We start from the raw sequence: 18,899 nt of genomic DNA on the forward strand, positions 1-18,899 counted from the left end.
AGCTAGGCCCGTGAGCCACAACTACTGAGCCTGCGCGTCTGGAGCCTGTGCCCCACAACAAGAGAGGCCGCAACAGTGAAAGGCCCGTGCACCGTGATGAAGAGTGGCCCCCGCTTGCCACAACTAGAGAAAGCCCTCGCATAGAAGCGAAGACCCAACACAGCCAAAAAAATAAATAAATTAAATAAATAAATAAATAAATGAATAAATAAGTCAGGAGAATGATTAAAAAAAAATGAGACCAATAGCTCTACAGTTAACAATGTTTAACAAAAATACCTTTTCATAGATTATAGGTAAGATTTAACTTTTTCTTGTTCTTAAAGAGGAAAGGAGTATTAAAGATAAAAATAAAAATAACTCTTAATTGGGTCTAAGTATTTTCTTTGGAGTGTTACGAAATAAATACTATATACCAAAACTATAATGAAATGTATTTTTATTTCCTAACAAAAAATGAAGTATACTTAAAGCAGATTGCTAGTTTTCTTTTTGTGATATAACCACCCTGTTTTAATTATCTTAATAATAAATACAAAAGGTAAATTAGTTTCTTAACCTGATGTTACAATATCTGTAGGTCTCTCTTCCAATTGGCTTTCAAGTACCTCATTGGTATTACTTTCCTAGAAGAAAAAAACATATTGGAGAAATGTTTAAAGAGCTAAAACATTTTTTCCTGCTTTCATAACTTTTTTAAATACTTTAAAAAAATTTACAGAAGACAAGAAGAATATGGGTTTGTGAGAAAAGCAAACAGTACTGTTTTAAAGACAGGCACACCCTGGCTAGGAGTTAACGGTCCAGGAACAGAAGACCCAAGAATTGATAGGGTTTCTGAATGATGAATGCATGACAGAAAAAGATTACAAGACAAATGACATAATGTTTAACTTCAAGGGGTATAAGAGGATACCCACGGGAAACAGATCACTTTTTTATTGGAATACATTATGGTCTATCAGTTGCAAAGTGATGTGGATCTTTATAAAATTCCAAGAAGAATTATAAGGTGGAGTGACCACTGGCTCTTATAAAATACTGATTTTTCAATGAAAACCCAAAGTTCAGAGTCCCTTTAATGAAAAGCCCCACAGAATTTCCCTAAAATACTAATTCTGTATTAGCAAATGCTAATCAATTTATTTTATCACAGCACAATCCTGCCCAATTATCTCAGAGGCATTGAAAAACACGAATATATCAATATGTTATGACTACCATTTCAAAGCTGTGATTTTAGTCAATGTTTTCTCTATTCACTGAAATCCCTATGAATCTTTTACTGCCAGGTCAAAATGTATAGATTAGATAGTACTTCTAAATAGTAAATCTTACTTATATATCTGATAAGGGTCTAGTGTCCAAAATATATAAAGAACTCTTACAACTCAACAGTAAAAATACAAATAGCCTAATTAAAAAATCAGCAAAAGATATGAATAAAAATTTATTCAGAGAAGATATACAAATGGCCAGTATTCACATGAAAAGATGTTCACATCATTGGTCATTAAAGAAATGCAAATCAAAATCACAATGAGATACCACTTCAAACCCACTAGGATGGCCATAATTAAATTTTTTTAAAAAAGGAAAATAACAAGTGTTGTAGGAGATATGGCACCCTCATGCATTGCTGGTTAAATGTAAAATTGTGCAGCTGCTGTGGCAAACAGTTTGGTAGTTTCTGAAAAAGTTAACAGAATTAGGATATGATCCAGCAATTCCACCCCTAAGTATATACCCAAGAGAATTAAAAACATACATGCACACAAAAACTGCACATGAATGTTCATAGCAGCATTATACATAATAGCTAAAAAGTGGAAACAACCAAATGTCCATCAACTGATGAGTGGATAAAAAAATGTAGTATATCCAAACAATGAAATATTATTTGGCAATGAAATGAAATGAAGTATTGATACATGCTACAATAGGGATGAACCTTAAAAACACTATACTAAGTGAAAGAATCAAGTCACAAAGGACCATATATTGTATGATTCCATTTATATGAAATATCTAGAACAAGCAAATCTATAGAGACATAAAGTACATTAGTTGTCGTCTAGGGCTAGCAGGGCATGAGGGGTTTGGAGGATATAGGCTAAGAGGTATGGGGTTTCTTTTCGGGGTAATGATAATGTTCTCTGATTGTAGCGATGGAAGCACAACTCTGTCAATATACTTAGGGTCACTGAATTGTACACTTTAAGTGGATGAATTATACAGTATGTGAATTATATCTCAACAAAGCTGTTAAAAACTAAACTTATAAATTATTAATCAATATTTATTGAATGTCACATTATCAAAATAGGAAAGTGCATGAACTATGAGTAGCATTTTATAGAGAGGGAACAAATTAACAATATCTGATCATTATTTTTAATTATCATAATTTTAAAATAAAAAGTAAAAATCTATGTACGGAAGAATGTATTATGTTAATTACCTTAGATTCTTTACGTTCCAATCTTGGGGTAAGAACTCCTTCTAAGTAGCTAGCTTTTTCTATCCATGTACTCAGACGTCTATATTCTTTTTTCATTTTTTCTAGCCTAAAGAAAAATCAGTTACAGATTTAAAAAGTGACAGAAGAATATATATGGTATGAAACAAAGAACAACACATACAGTATGAAACATTTATAAAAAGTTCTTAAAGAAGAAAACCAACAATATATTGTTTAAGGACACATAGGAAAAGGAATGATTATGACAAAAATCAGGGTAGTAGTTACCTGGGGAGAGTTCGGGAGAGGGATGTAATCTCATAAGGGCACACAAAACACATTATAATATTGGTAATGTTGTATTTCTTAACCCGAATTGTAAATATCTAGGCAATGGTCTTATTATATTTATTTAAGTTATACATACATATTTAAGAAATTATTCTATATATATTGCTCTCATTTAAACTATATATATATATTTTATAAATTATTCAACAAATATATGATATCTTCTGCAATAAAACAAATGAAAAGATAGGAATTTAGTTTTTAATCCAAATTTCAAAAAGCTTTCATAATCTAAAGATATAATCGACAAGAATTAAATGGAAAAGAGGAAATGTTTCTCAATTCATTAGGACACTATGACCTTGACAATAAAGCATAACAAGGACATTACAAAGAAGGAAAATTAGTCTAATCTCATTCACAAACATAGATGCAAATGTTACAAATAAAATATAATTTTAGTACAAAAAATGTAGTGGTATAAGGAAAATATAATATACCATGAACCAGTTGGCTTTATCCCAGGAATATAAGGATATTTTGACATTAACAACAGAACGTTTAATTTAAATACAATTTAACTGATTAAAAGAGAAAAATAATTTGGCAAAATACAACATCCATTCATGATTAAAATAGAAAACTCTTAGAAAACTAGGAACAGAATGGAATAATTTACTTAATCTGGTACAGGACATCAACCAAAAAACCTATATAAATAATGTGCTTGACTATTAAATGCTAGAAGCATTGCCATGAAAGATCCTGAACAAAACAAAGATGTCCACCCTTACCATTTATAACAGACATTGACTGGAGCTTCCAGCCAGCATAGAATGCCAAGAAAACAAAACTAAAGATTAAGGACTGGGAACAAAGAAACAAAATTGTTATTACTTGTAGATGATATGATTGTTTAAATAAATTCCCCCAAATGATACCACAAATAAGTTATTATGAATATGAAAGTTTAGCAAAAAGGAAAATTCCAAGAAGATGATGGCAGCAGAAGTAGCATAGTTTTTGAATCCTCCCAAATATCTACATAAAAACATTCAGAGTATCTAGGTAGCAAACCCAAAAACTTATAGGCAACATTTACAACAAAATCACGTGACAAGGTTTCCCTATTAACCCCATATACATAAGACCTTTATGGTATCAGTGAATATATGGGAGAAAGCAACGGGTATAAAAGGGGCATCTGATGAATGTGAGAATAAGAGAACCCCAAATAGCCAACAGGTAGTCACAAGAAAGCACAGCCAGCCAGCTTGAGAATAGCAGTTGAAACTGGGAGGGTTTTGCTCATTCCAATAGTGGGTGAGTACAAAGCATTCATGATAAGAATTAAAGGACTGGAGTAGTCTAACCACTGAGAATGCTCAAAACTGACCAGCCAGGTCTCTACTTAGGGACAGGGCCTCAGAAAACCTTGAAAGAAGGTCACTGTATTTTTAAACACCAAATAAAAACTTCAGAAGTGGGAGCTCTGTGAAGCTAGAAAAGCTTTCAGAACCAAGCTTCTACAAAAAATTCAGGAAAATTAATTTCATATAAAATTGAGCAACAGAGAATTATCAGGGCCAAATTCCAAAGTAGTTATAAGAAGATAATAAGGATCAAAATAACATTCTTAGATTGCAGAAACACACAACAAAGATACATGGGAGTCAGTGAGCAGAGGGAGGAGAGGGGGACCCATTCTGCTAGGAAGAAGGGGGTTGGGTGGTGCTGCCACTCAAGAGAAGGCAGAGCAACAGCCATTGCTGTCACTGGAAGCCAAAGAAGTCGAGGTTCTGCAGGTAGAGCTCAGGGAGCCACTCTGAATGGAGAAGCATTATAAGGATCCAGATGTGTTCTACTAAGCCAAGAACTGAAGAAATTTGTGGATTCCAGTCCAAGATGATGAAGAGACTCCTGAACTCATTCATCTCCTCTCAGAGATACACCAAATCTATAGTTGTACAAGGAGCAATTCCTGCTGAAAGAAATCCAGAAATAGCTGAGCAACTCCTAAACGCTGGACGAATGAGAAAATACCCACAGCAAATGGGTAGGAAAGGCTGAGATACACTCTCACCATAAACCTAACCCTGGCACCATGTCATACAATTGGGAAGGAACTTCCAATTCCCAGCATCTCTTTGAGGAGAGAAAGGTTTGGACCCCACAATGAGTGCTCTAACTTTCAAGACTGCCACTTGAGGGACAGGCCCCCAAAACACCTAGCTAGGTCACACCTAGCTTGTGACCATGAGACCCTCAAGGTTAAAACAAAATAAGAACTATTTCTATTAAGAAATAGTTCTTAATGGGTTCTCTAGGACTTGCCATGGTTATGTGCCAAGGGCTCAGCACAGAGTAGGCAAAAACTCTCCATCTCCCAGTCTTTCCCCAAAAGAAGCCTACTCACATTCTGTAAAAGTTAATGTTTGAGGGTCAGGCTTCTAATTTAGCATGCTTCTAGGGGCTGACTGCAATCCTCCCTGGAAACCAGGGAAGCCAGCAGACACTGCATCTCTCTTCTCCCTCTAGCCTGATCCAGATCACCAGTATCTCCAAGGAAAAGTTTGTACATACAACTGGCACCCCAGATTTTGTGGCTGCCACCCAAGGCACAAGCCCCCAGGTTGCCTGATGTCACAGTCAACAGGGTTTGCATTTACCAGTCTACAGGACTATAGTACACAAAGAAGCAGTTTTTATGGGTGCAGGTGCACCACCAACCCTGTGACTATACAAACAGGCCCAGCACAGAGGGAAGAGGAAAAAAAAGTTCTCCAGTTTCTCCCTGAAAGGACTCTAACTACATACTTTCCCAGCATCTACCTGGGGGTTCAGCTTCCAATCAGCCTGAATCTAGGTGCTGACTGAGATCTCCCCTTTGGGACACTGACAAGTCTTGACATGCCCTCAACTATTGGAAGGGTGACTAAGAACAAACAAGGTGACTTGGACCATCACAAAGGTTTGAGGGACAACTAAGAACTTGGGCTGGGCTGATGGTAAGGTTCCTTTCCTACAATGAGGTCACAACATCAAAACTTAGAGAGGTGGTTGTTTTATCTAATGTTCAGAAACCAACACAGAGAGTCAAGGAAAATGAAGTAAAAGAGGAATAAGTCTTAAGCAAAGGAATAAAATAAAACTCCAGAAAATAAGTTCCAAACAAAAGAACAAGATAAAACTCTAGAAACAGACATTAATGAAGCAGAGATAAATGACTTACCTGACAATGAATTCAAAATAATGGTCATAAAGATGCCCATCAAGGTCAGAAGAAAAATGCATGAACAAAGTGAGAATTTCAACAAAGAGAAAATATAAGAAAGTACCAAAGAGGAGCTTCCCTGGTGGTGCAGTGGTTGAGAATCTGCCTGCCAATGCAGGGGACACGGGTTTGAGCCCTGGTGTGGGAAGATCCCACATGCCGCGGAGCAACTAGGCCCGTGAGCCACAATTACTGAGCCTGCGCATCTGGAGCCTGTGCTCCGCAACAAGAGAGGCCGCGACAGTGAGAGGCCCGCACACCGCGATGAAGAGTGGCCCCCGCTTGCCACAACTAGAGAAAGCCCTCGCACAGAAACGAAGACCCAACACAGCCATAAATAAATTAATTAATTAATTAAAAAAAAAAAAAAAGAAAGTACCAAAGAGAAATCACAGAGCTGAAGAATACAATAACTGAACAAATGATATGACCAGCAAGAAGGGGTTAATATCCAAAATATATAAACAGCTCATATAACTCAATACCAAAAAAACAAACAACCCAATCAAAAAATGGGCAGAAGACCTGAGTAGACATTTTTCCAAAGACGATATACAGATGGCTAACACACACAAAAAAGACGCTTAATATCACTATTAGAGAAATACAAATCAAAACAACGAGATATCTCTTCACACCTGTTAGAATGGCTATCATCAAAAAGTTTACAAATAACAAATGTTGGTGAGGATGTGGAGAAAAGGGAACACTTTCACACTGTTGGTGGGAATATAAATTGGTGAAGCCACTATGGAAAACAATATGGAGGGTCCCCAAAAAACTAAAAATAGAACTACCATATGATCCAGCAATTCCACTCCTGAGTATAAATCAGAAAAATTGAAAACCCTAATTTGAAAAGATACATGCACTCCAATGTTCATAGCAGCACTATTTACAACAGCCAAGATATAGTAGCAACTCAAGTGTCCATCAACAGAAGAATGGACAAAAAAAGATTTATACATACACACAATGGAATATTACTCAGCCATAAAAAAGAATGAAATTCTGCCATTTGCAGCAACATAGGTGGACCTAGAGAATATTATGCTTAGAGAAATAAATCAGAAAGAGAAAGACAAATACTGTATGATATCACTTATTTGTGGAATCTAAAAAATAAAATGAATGTATCTAGCAAAACAGAAACAGACTCACAGATACAGAAAACAAACTAGTGGCTACCAGTGGGGAGAGGGAAGAAGAGAGGGGCAAAATAGGGGTATGTAATTAAAGGATACAAACTACTATGTATAAAATGGATAAGCAATAAGGATACATTGTACATCACAGGGAATTATAGCCATTATTTTGTAATAACTTTTTAGAATTTAATTAAAAAAAATTTTTTTGGCCATGCCACGCAGCATGCAGGATCTTAGTTCCCCAACCAGGGATTGAACCTGCACTCCCTGCAATGGAAGCATGGAGTCTTAACCCCTGGACCACCAGGGAAGTCCCTGTAATAACTTCTAATGAAGTATAATTTATAAAAATACTGAATCACTATGCTGTAGACCTGAAACTAACATAATATTGTAAATCAACTATACTTCAATTAAAGAATTCATTGTCAAACATCAAAAAAAAAAAAGGAATCAGCTGTGCTTCAGAAAGAGAAATTAAGGAAACAATCCCATTTACAATCACATCAAAAAGAATAAAATACCTAGGAATAAATCTAACTAAGGAGGTCAATGACCTGTATTTGGAAAACTATAAGATACTGATGAAAGAAATTGAAGATGATACGAACAAACAGAAAAATATACTTTGCTCATGGGTTGGAAGAATTAGTATTTTTTAAAATGACCATACTACCCAAGGCAATCTACAGATTCAGTGCAATCTCTATCAAAATAACAATGACATTTTTCACAGAACTAGAACAAATAATTCTAAAATTTGTATGGAAACACAAAAGTCCCTTATTACCCAAACAATCTTGAGAAAGAAGAACAAAGCTGGAGATATGACATTCCTGATTTCAAACTACACTACAAAGTTACAGTAATTAAAATAGTATGGTACTGGCACAAAAACAGACACATAAATCAATAGAACAGACTTAAGAGCTCAGAAATGAACCCATACTTACATGATCAATTAATTTATGACAAAGGAGGCAAGAACATACAATGGGGAAAAGACAGCCTCTTTAGTAAATGGTGCTGGGAATACTGGACAGCTACATACAAAAGAATCAAATGGGACTACTTTCTCATACCACATACAAAAAATAAACAAATGGATTAAAGACATAAATGTCAGACCTGAAACCATAAAACTCTAGAAGTAAACATAGGCAGTACACCCTTTGACATTGGTCTTAGCAATATTTTCTTGGATATGTCTCCTCCAACAAGGGAAACAAAAGCAAAAATAAACAAATAAGACCTAATTAAACTTACAAGCTTTTGCACAGCAAAGAAAACCATCGACAAAATGTAAAGCCAACTTACTGAATGGGAGAAAGTATTTTCAAACAATATGAATGATAAGGGGTTATTATCTAAAATATACAAAGAACTCATACAATTCAACATCAAAAAAGCAAACAATCTGATTAAAAAATTGGCAAAGGACCTGAACATACACATTTCCAAACAAAACATACAGATGGTCAACAGACACATAAAAAGAGGCTCAACATCAATAATCATCAGGGAAATGCAAATCAAAACCACAATCAGATATCACCTCACAGAATGTCAGAATAGGCATTATCAAAAGACAACAAATAACAAGTGTTGGTGAGGGTGTGGAGAAAAGGGAACCCTCCTGCACTGTTGATGGGAATGTAAATTGGGACAGCCACTATGGAAAACAGTATGGAGGTTCTTCAAGAGATTATAAATGGAACTACCATACAATCCAGCAACTCCACTTCTGGGTATTTCTCCAAAGAAAACACAAACACTAATTTAAATAGATATATGCATTCCTATGTTTACTGCAGCATTATTCACAATAGCCAAGATACAAAAGCAACCTAAGTGCCCACTGATAGATGAATGGATAAAGAAGATGTGGTATATATATATATATGCAATGGTGTATCAGCCATAAAAAAGAATGAAATCTTGCCATTTGCAACAAAAAAGGTATAGCGCTAACTGAAATAAGTCAGACATAGAAAGACAAGTACTGTATGATTTCACTTATATGTGGAATTTAAAATTCAAAACAGATGAAGAAACATAAATCAGAGACAGAATCATAGACACAGAGAACAAACAGAGTGGAGGGGAGTGGAAGAGGAGTGAAATAGGTAAGGGAAATTAAGAGATACAAACCTCCAGTCACAAAATAAACGGATCACGGGGATGAAATGTACAGCATGGGGAATATAGTCAAAAATAATGTAATATCTTTGCTGACAGATGGTAACTAGACTTATCATGGTGACCATTTTGTAATTTATAGAAATGTTAAGTCACTGTGTTGTGCACCAGGAACAATATAGTGTTGTAGGTCAATAATACTTCAAAAAATGAAAGAACAAACTCATAGAAAAAAGAGATCAGATTTGGGGTTACCTGAGGCAGGGGGTGGGGGAGGGGGAACTGGATGAAGGTGGTCAAAAGGTACATACTTCCAGTTGTAAGATAAATAAGTACTAGGCATTCAGTGTACAACATGATTAACATAATTAGCACTGCTATAGGTTATATATGAAAGCTGTTATGAGAGTAAATCCTAAGAGATCTCATCACAAGGAAAAATCTTTTTTCTTTTATTTTGAATCTATATGAGATTATGGATATTCGGTAATCTTATCATGATAATCATTTCATGATGTATGTAAGTCAAATCATTAAGTACTGCTTAAACTTATACAGTGCTGTGTATCAATTATATCTCAATAAAACTGAAATAAAAATAAATAAATATTATGTGGAACCTAAAAAATGGTACAAATGAACTTATTTACAAAACAGGAATAGAGTCACAAATGTAGAAACAAACTTATGGTTACCAGAGGGGAGGGGGGAGAGAGATAAATTGGGAGATTGGGATTGACATATATACACTACTATGTATAAAATAGATAACTAGTAAGGACCTATTGTATATAGCCCAGGGAACACTACTCAATACTCTGTAATGACCTATACGGGAAAAGAACCTAAAGAAGAGTGGATATATGTATATGTATAACTGATTCACTTTGCTGTACACCTGAAACTAACACAACATAAATCAACTATACTCCAATAAAAATAAATAAATAATAAATGTTATTGAAAGAATAAAACATAGGACTAGGGGAAAAAGGGGTTCCTTGATCACTCAACTCAATGTTTATGAATTAATTTATAAGTCTGAGTAAAATATGCATATACATAAACACTATTTTTAAAATTTCAGGAGTTCTGTTTCTGGCAATGATGGAATAGATTATTTCAGACCATCTCACTGCACAACTGAAAAAGCTAGACAAAGTATTTTAAAATTTTTTCTTTGGAAGTATCAGTCAGTTATAAAGGCAGCAAGAATTTGCAAATCCAAGATGCCAGACAGAAAGGAAGTCTGGAGACTTTGAGCCCATAATTTGGAGCCATTTTCCTTCAAGGCATTTGAGGTAGCCAAGAGTTAAGAGCTTTGAGATAAATATGTAAGAATGACGGAACAAAAACCAGAGTTCAGCCCCTGTTGAGGATGAGAAGCCATGGTAAACACCTAGGCTTTCAGTTGGGGCCCTAGAGGGCTATACCCCAAGAATAAGCTCCTCCTTAAATATTGTACCCTGGTTGCCTCACACTAGTCCCGGCCTTGATGTTAAGAATAAGAGTAAACCAGAAAAAGACTAATGCCCACAGAAACTAAAGCCCAAATCATTTCAAATCATTTCAGTCTCATCTCAATTGAATTAAGGTGATCTGGGATCGCTAGTGTTCCCAGGCTAGCTGGCTGCCAGATGCAAATGTATATATTATCTGTAAAAATATATAATCAAGAGCCTCAAATTAGTTCTACAGATTTTCAAATACAATGTTTGGCACTTGATAAAAACAACTAGGCATATGAGAACATAAGATTTGACTAAAAACTCTGAGGAAAAAAAACCAACAATAGGTATAGACTTATAGGAAATCCAAATAATCAAGTTATCAGAGATGAACTTTGAAATATAATGATTAATATGTTCAAAGAATTAAAAGATAAGACTGAGGATTTTGGTAGAGAAGTGGAACTATAAAGTAAATGAAAATTCCATAACAAAAGGAAATAACTGAAATTAAGAATTCAATTGGCTTAACAGCAGATAAGAGACAAAGAAGAAAGAACAAATGATTATAAGACAGGTCAGAAGAAAATATCTAAAGCATAGAGATAAAAGATGGGAAATACAGAAAAGAGTATGAGACCTATTGACTATATTGTTGAGTGAAGAGGCAGAGAAAGTATTATACTTTCTCCCGTATTAATGAGTTCTCACCCCTTTTCTTGCCAGATCATTGACTTTTTAAAACAAACACTGAACCCATGAAATATCACCATGATGAACGTTTCTGGACCAATAGCAAGCCTATGTCTCAAAGGAAAAATTAATATACAAATAACACATAAATAAGATGAAAAATTTTTTGTTTTGTTTTGTTTTTGCTTTTTACCTTGCCCGGGGTTGTTGCTGAAGTTTTTCAAGTCGTACTACAGATGGCTGGTTGGATTGGGATGCTGTAGTTGGCACCCCAACAGAAACATTCAGGTCTGGGGATAAGAATGCTGGATATTCTATTGGTTGTGGTATAATAACATTTCTGGAAAATGGTAATAAAGTTAAAATTGTACAAAAGTCCACTTCTAAAATCAGTGTTAGCTATCAGACCCAGACCTCTCTCCCTATCTCTAGATCCAAATCTCTATCTCATGGCCCAGTCAAGTTGACACAAAAAACTAACCATCACAAGTCCACCCCTTGTCAACTTGGTACCCATAAACATCTTACAACATGCTTAATCTCCAAATGAAAACAGTAACAAGGTCATAATTAACCTTACATGATACAACTCTCCTGTATACATACAGCCAAAAACTCACTAGCCCCTTCCTCAGAAAAGGATGTAAAGTCCTTGGGTGATGTTTACTCTTCTCCTTAATATCCTGAAACTTAAATAACTATGATGTAAGGTTAACAATACTTAAATACTATGATATAAAGTAAATATGTATTATGTTACATGATAAGGAGATGAGAGGGAAGAAAAACATATATATAAATTTTTTTTCCAGGTCACTGAGTAAATGGGCCAGAGTAGCACATCCAAAGGAATATGTTGCCTCCAAAACCCAAGAGGCCCACTAGGTGTTATGCCTCTTTTTTTGGTTGTAGGAGAGCCCAGATACAACAACTTACCCTTCACCTCAGCAGGAATATCTTGACAAGCCCCATACCTGGATCCCTAAAATTTCACTGAGGTAGAAAGCCCTCGAATTTTATCAGATTTATTTCCCACCTTCTGACATGCAAATATCTTACCAATAAGTCTAGAATAGTGCCACTTCTTGCTCACTAGGTCCAAACAGCATAATGTCATTACTGTAAGGGTGAGTGTGATATCTTATATAAGAGAAAGTGATCAAGATTCCTGTCTACTGTATTATGACATAGGGCTGGAGAGTGATGTATCTCTGAGGTAGGACACTGAAAGTATACTGCTGGTCTTGCCTGTGGAAATAAAACTGTTTTGGATGGTCTTTATTAACAAGTATGGAGAAAAAAGCATTTGCCAGATCAAGAGTTGCATACCAGGTACCAGGGGGTGTGCTAATTTGCTCAAGCAATGAAACCACAAGTGGTACAGCAGCTGCATTTGGAGTCACCACCTGGTTAAGCTTACAATAATCTACTGTCATTCTCCAAGATACCTCTCTTTTCTGCACAGGCCAGATAAGTGAGTTGAATGGGGTTGTGATGGGAACCACCATCCCTGCACCTTTCAAATCCCTATGGTGGCACTAATCTCTGAAATCCTTCCAGGTATTGCTTTTGGTTTACTATCAGTGGTAGGTCTAGTGGCTTCCATTTAGTCTTTTCCACTGTAATATCCCTCATCCCACAGGACAGGGAAGGTATCCACCAACTGTTGAATGCATATATTCTAATTATGCATTCTGGAACTGGGGAAATAACGATAGGATGGGTTTGGGGACCCACTGGGTCCCCCATGAGATGAATCAGAGTTAAAACTCCATTGACCACATGACCTCCATAAGCCCCTATTCTAACTGGTAGACAACAGTGACATTTTGGGTCTTCTGGAATTAGTGTCAGTTCAGAGCCAGGGTCCAGTAGTCTCTGAAAACTCTATTTCTTTTTCTCTGATGCACAGTTACCCTGGTAAAAGGCTGTAGTTCCTTTGGGGGAATGCTGGGAGAAAGATTAACATAATTTTTGGCACTGTACTGAGGTCTCTCCTCAAGGGGATCAGGCTTCCCCTTCATTCAAAGGGTTCTGGGTCTGTAAACTGGTTCAAACTGGGAACTGATTGAGAAGCTCTGTTTTTATGATTTAGGTTAGACTTTTGTTCATTTGACCTAGAACTTTTCTGCTGATACAGATCAAGTAAGAATTTAGTAGGCTTCCTGTATATTCTATTTCTAGGAATATCATGATCAACTAGCCAATGCCATAGGTCTACATGAATCAGACTATTTTGGTTGCTGCTTTGACCCTGCTGTCCGTCACAGTAACCACACCCACCTTGCCACTTCAGGATCCAATTCCTCCCAGTTCATTTAGGTTTTCCAGTTCAGTGACTGCAGTTCCCACTGCAAGGTCTGGCCTACAGAGAAGAGCAATCACAGGGCTCTTCAAGGGTGGGGATTCCCTCACAAACTTATTTGTCACAGTCATGGTGAAAGGTGTGTCTTCTGTAGCCTCCCAGGGTGAATAAGTGGGTCTTAAATGACAAATCCATTCTAACACTACAATCTTCCTAAACCTTTGAATTCCTTCCTCTACATTAAACTAAAGTAGATCTGGCATTTTCAATTCACTCACAGTGGGCTATCTTTTGGTCCACGTTTCAGTAACCAACAAAGTGTTAGAGTCCTTTGTAACTCCCCAAGCTGCAAATTAAACGTAGAATCTCTGCTTAGTGAGCCCATATCCATAAATTTGATATGATCCAACTTTATGATCCTGCCACCATTATCCCATACCTTTAATATCCCCATACTCTCTCACATGTCCCCTGGATTTTTATATATATAAATTAGAAAACTCAAGCAGTTCTTTTTGGAGTGTAGTGTACTTCCTCATGGGTCACACTTTGAACCTCACCTTTAGGGGCTTGCTGGAACTTGAGTCTAGTTACAGGCCTAGAAGCAAAGAGGGGCCGTGGGGGTGAGTCTTGAGGAGAATCAACATCGTCTTGCATGGCAACTGCCTCAGAAGAGGCCATTACTATTTCTTCAAGCAATGCAGGGTTAATCCCCTCAGATGGGGTAGAAAGGCCACTACCACTTTTGCTGGGGGTGGAGAGGTCTCTTCCACTGGGGTTTGAGAGGTCACTTCAACTGGCAAAGCAGATACATCAGAATTTATGGGCTCAGCGTCCCCAGTTTCATCAGAGTCTCCTATTTTCCCATTCCAACTTTAAGGGTCCCACTTATTCCCAACCAATATCCTCACTTTAACAGTAGACACCCTATGAGGCTGGGAGCTCAATTTGCAATGTAATTCAGGCAGCTGCAGAATGAAATTCTGGTTTCAATTTTCAGCAATCTTAGTATTATGGCTATAGGGGATAAGGGTCTCCTTCAGGGCACACATGGAAGATTTCAGGTCATTTACACAATGCTTGAGCTGGGAATTTGAATCCTTGAGCTCGTTCTTTTCTCACCTTTGTCCATCAACATTAGGAATACCCAGCCAATTCATTATATTCATTAGTTTGACAAAAATGTTTGAAAGTATCATATATATAGTCACCCATATCTTTGCTTCTTTGCTTTGATTAGGGGTATCCAATGGGTGATATTTTTCACGTCGCTATTGCCAGATCACGCCATGGACTATCAGTGTCTCTTTACCACTAGAAACAGAGTCATTAGAGTCTTTAAATCTATAATTGGATTAGAGAGCTAATTCCACAAACCCCAGAACCAATTCAGAAAACTTGTCCTTAATCTTCTGTTTCTCTAGAACCACACTCGGTATCAAAATCTGTAGTAGTGAGAGCTGTTCAGAGAAACAGAACCAATAAGATGGAGAGAGAGGGGGAGAAAGACAGACAGAGAGAGAAGTTCATTATAGGGAATTAATTTAAGTGATTATGGAAGCTGGCAAGTCCAAAGATCTGCAAGATGAGTGGGCAAGCTGGAGAGCCAGGAGAGCCAATGGTGCACAGTTCTGGTCCAAAAGTCTGCAGACTCAAGATCCAGGAAGAGCTGATGCTTCCATTCAAGTCCGAAGGCAGGAAAAAGCCAATGTTTCAGTCAAAGGCAATCAGGCAGGAGGAATTCTCTCTCACTCAGGGAAGGCTCAGATTTTTTGTCTATTTGGGCTTTCAACTGATTGGATGAAGCCCACCCACATTAGTGAGGGCAATCTGCTTTACTCAGTCTGCTGATTTAAATGTTAATCTCACTCAAAACATCCAGAATATTTGACCAAATATCTGAGCACCCCCTGGCCCAGTCAGTTTGACACACCGAATTAACTGTCACAGCCACCAAGTCATTGCCTTAGTCCAGATTGTCAGTATCTCTCATGCAGACTAATGCAACAGCTTCCTCCAATCCAACACTAAACTACTTCTGTCCATATTCAATCCTATTGATAGGATCATATAAAATGCAAGTTGATCATGGTATTTCCCCTACTTAAAATTCTTCAATGGTTCTACATCTGAAGCACTTCCAAATTTTTCCAATAAAGAACTTCTGTGGGTAGAGGACAGTGAAGGTCTCTGGAGGTGTAACTTAATGCAATCAGACACAAACCACACATCTTGGAATCATTTTGTTATCTTGAAAATTTGTGACTTTTTAATTCTACTGCATAATATATAAATGTTAATTTTAAGATAACATTTTCCCTCTCAAAATCTTTGAGCAAAGTAATACTCCAGAAAGATGCACCATATCTTCCAGTGCTTTGTGTTGCCCTAACACACCCTTGAGGACTCAAAAGAGTAAAATTTACTCACATTTGAGAAGCATAAACCTACACTGATGATGATGGTGATGATAAAACATTTATTACTTTAATAAGTAGCTAACAACTGAGAATTCTGTTATTTGCTACTATGTTCCAAGTGCTTTACATGTAACTTATTTAATCATTACAATAACTCAATTGGGTAGTTGTTATTTTTATCCCATTCAATAGATGAAGCACAAAGAGCAGAAGTAACTTGCCCAAGGTCACACAGCTAGTACCTGGCAGAGTCCGTGCAGTCTGGACTCTAGAGCCTGACCTCTTGACCACCATATCTTGCCCGTGACTACTGCTTCGGCTCATCTCCCATTGCTCCTTTCCTTGCTCCTATGCGCTTTGCAACCCACAACAAACTACTCACTGTTCTCCATTATAACATAGCCTCTTACGGCTCCCACCTTTTACTTATGTGCCGTCTTTGGGGAATGTGTCTCCTCGCCCTTACAAAATCAACCTGATGCACCACTACTCATTTTTCAAGTCTTATATCGAGAACTCTTTCTTTTGTGGATCCTTACTTGATAATACTTTCCTCCTAACTCCCCCAAGAAGTATGGGAAGCCCCTTGGCTGTGTCCCACAGACCTCTATGTTAACCTCTAGGAGGGCTCCATCTCATTTGTATTATCTTATTTTTTTTGCATGTTACCTTTGCATTAAACCATGAGCTACTTGAGGGCAGGGACCAAGCCTCATTTAACCTTTTATTTTTAGTGCCTTGGGGGTATAGCAAACATTCAATAAATGTTTATTGAATCAATGGATAAATAAGGAAATAATAATCAGTAAACATAAGAAAAACATTAAACTTTACTATTTCAACAAATCACCAATATCAAATGGACAAAATTTATTTTTAATAATAATACCCAATGCTGGTAGGAAATCAGCACTTCAGAATATAATTTCCTATTCTATACCTAATTTCCTCAATCCCATTTCAAGTATTTTCCATTCCTTATTCTTGGATAGCACCATAGATAAAATATCTCTCTTTCAGGTGCTCACTTTTCTTTGATCAATTTTTACTGTTGAAATTGCAAGACTAATTGACATACTATATGTTAAGTTACTTTCGGACTACTAATTGCATTTTTTTGACCATAGACTTTTTGCTGAAAATTAGGAAATAACAACTGGAGTGTGTGGAAGTGGGGGGTAATGCTACCATACTGCAGAGCAGAAAACTGGCAACTATTAGGCATCTTGATCTTAAAAGTTCCTCACCTCTTTCTGCAAAAGGAACATCTCACTGGCCAACTTTCCTCGTTAGGCTTCCCCTCCCTTCCCTCCTTCAGCCACGAAGTTGGCAACCCTTCTCTTCTTTTCTTATCCCCAGACCTCCTCAACTCCTCTCTCCAGGGCTACACCCAGAAACTCAAAATATCTTCCCCCTTAAAACAATTCACTGCTTTCTTTATCTTGGAGTCTAGTTCATTCTGGCCATGTCTTAAGACAACCAAAATTCTCCATCAAATGGATTACATATTTTAAATGCCACATGATATAACTGTGTTAATAAGACTTTAACACTTACGTCACAGGGTCTGTTCTTTCTGGAGGTGATGCAATATTCATAAACATAGATGGCTTAATAATTTTCTGAAGAGGTTTTAACTGAGGAAAATAATAAGTATATATTAACACTGTTTAGTTACAATTCCAGTTCATCCTAATACTACTATCCCCCAGGACTTAAATGATATATATAAAGAAGAAAGGAATTAACAGAGGAAGAAAGAATTAACATTGAGCACTAAGTATCTGCCAAGAATTTTGCATCTTTAATATTACTTAATCATCTCAATAATCCTATGAGGTAGATAACTATGCCTATTTTACAGATAATACTGAAGATCAGTAATTGTTCAAGGGTTACCCAATAGGCACGAGAGCCAACATTTGAATGCAATTTTATCTCCTCCAGTGCAAGTCCTCTTTATACATTATCATGATAGGTAAGTAGGGGACTATGTTACTGAAAAGTTCATGGACATAAAATCAAATAGAACTTTTATGAAATTTCCCACTCTTTTCCTTACAATGCCTTTGTTCCTAGTTTTTAGTAGAGTCCACCTACATAAAACAATACAGTATTTGCCCAGTCTTATTCGAAAAGGATCTATCTCCCTAAGAATGGGATTGTTACATGTTATATCCAGACACAACACCTATCTCTGAACTTGGTACTCATAAACTATGTCACAAAAAGGACTAAGCCTTTTGTGACACAGTTTAGGACTAATTTATGATAAGAAAATAGGCAAAATGAAAAGAAAGAAAAATCAAAGCAGAAAAGGGAAAAAGAAAAAAAGCTTGTGTCTAATGGCTTTCATCAATATATTACTTACCTGTGATTCAAAATGTATTAAAAAACATTATGATATACCACAGGCAAAATTTAAAAATACATTTTACAGGGATTTCCCTGTTAACACACAGCAGTAGACTTATTTAATAAGACTGATGTACCGACTCTCAATTCCTAATTAAAAAACAGCCAAGAATATGAAAAATAGCAAAAACTGAAAATTAAAGATTATATGTAAAGTATAGGGGTCATTTCTCCTATATAACAGCAGTACTAATGGTACTGAATTTATAAATGCCCCAGAGCTGTGACAATATCCAGGGATATCAAGATTTCTTTCAAACACTTGGTGAGAATATATGTTGGTACAATTTTTCTAGAACAATTCC

At 36.5% G+C, this 18,899-nt stretch overlaps 1 protein-coding gene across 1 annotated transcript in view; it reads right to left on the reverse strand.

Moving 5' to 3' along the window:
• Positions 1-18,899, reverse strand: part of C2CD6 (C2 calcium dependent domain containing 6) — an 85,987-nt gene that overhangs the window by 25,396 nt on the left and 41,692 nt on the right. Inside the window, 4 exon segments of the mRNA XM_082396775.1 lie at positions 560-626; positions 2,462-2,567; positions 11,648-11,794; positions 17,737-17,816. Of these exon segments, the coding sequence (XP_082252901.1) occupies positions 560-626; positions 2,462-2,567; positions 11,648-11,794; positions 17,737-17,816 (400 nt within the window).

Source organism: Balaenoptera borealis (genome assembly GCF_965194805.1).
Source record: "Balaenoptera borealis genome assembly, chromosome: 6".
NCBI lineage: Eukaryota > Metazoa > Chordata > Mammalia > Artiodactyla > Balaenopteridae > Balaenoptera > Balaenoptera borealis.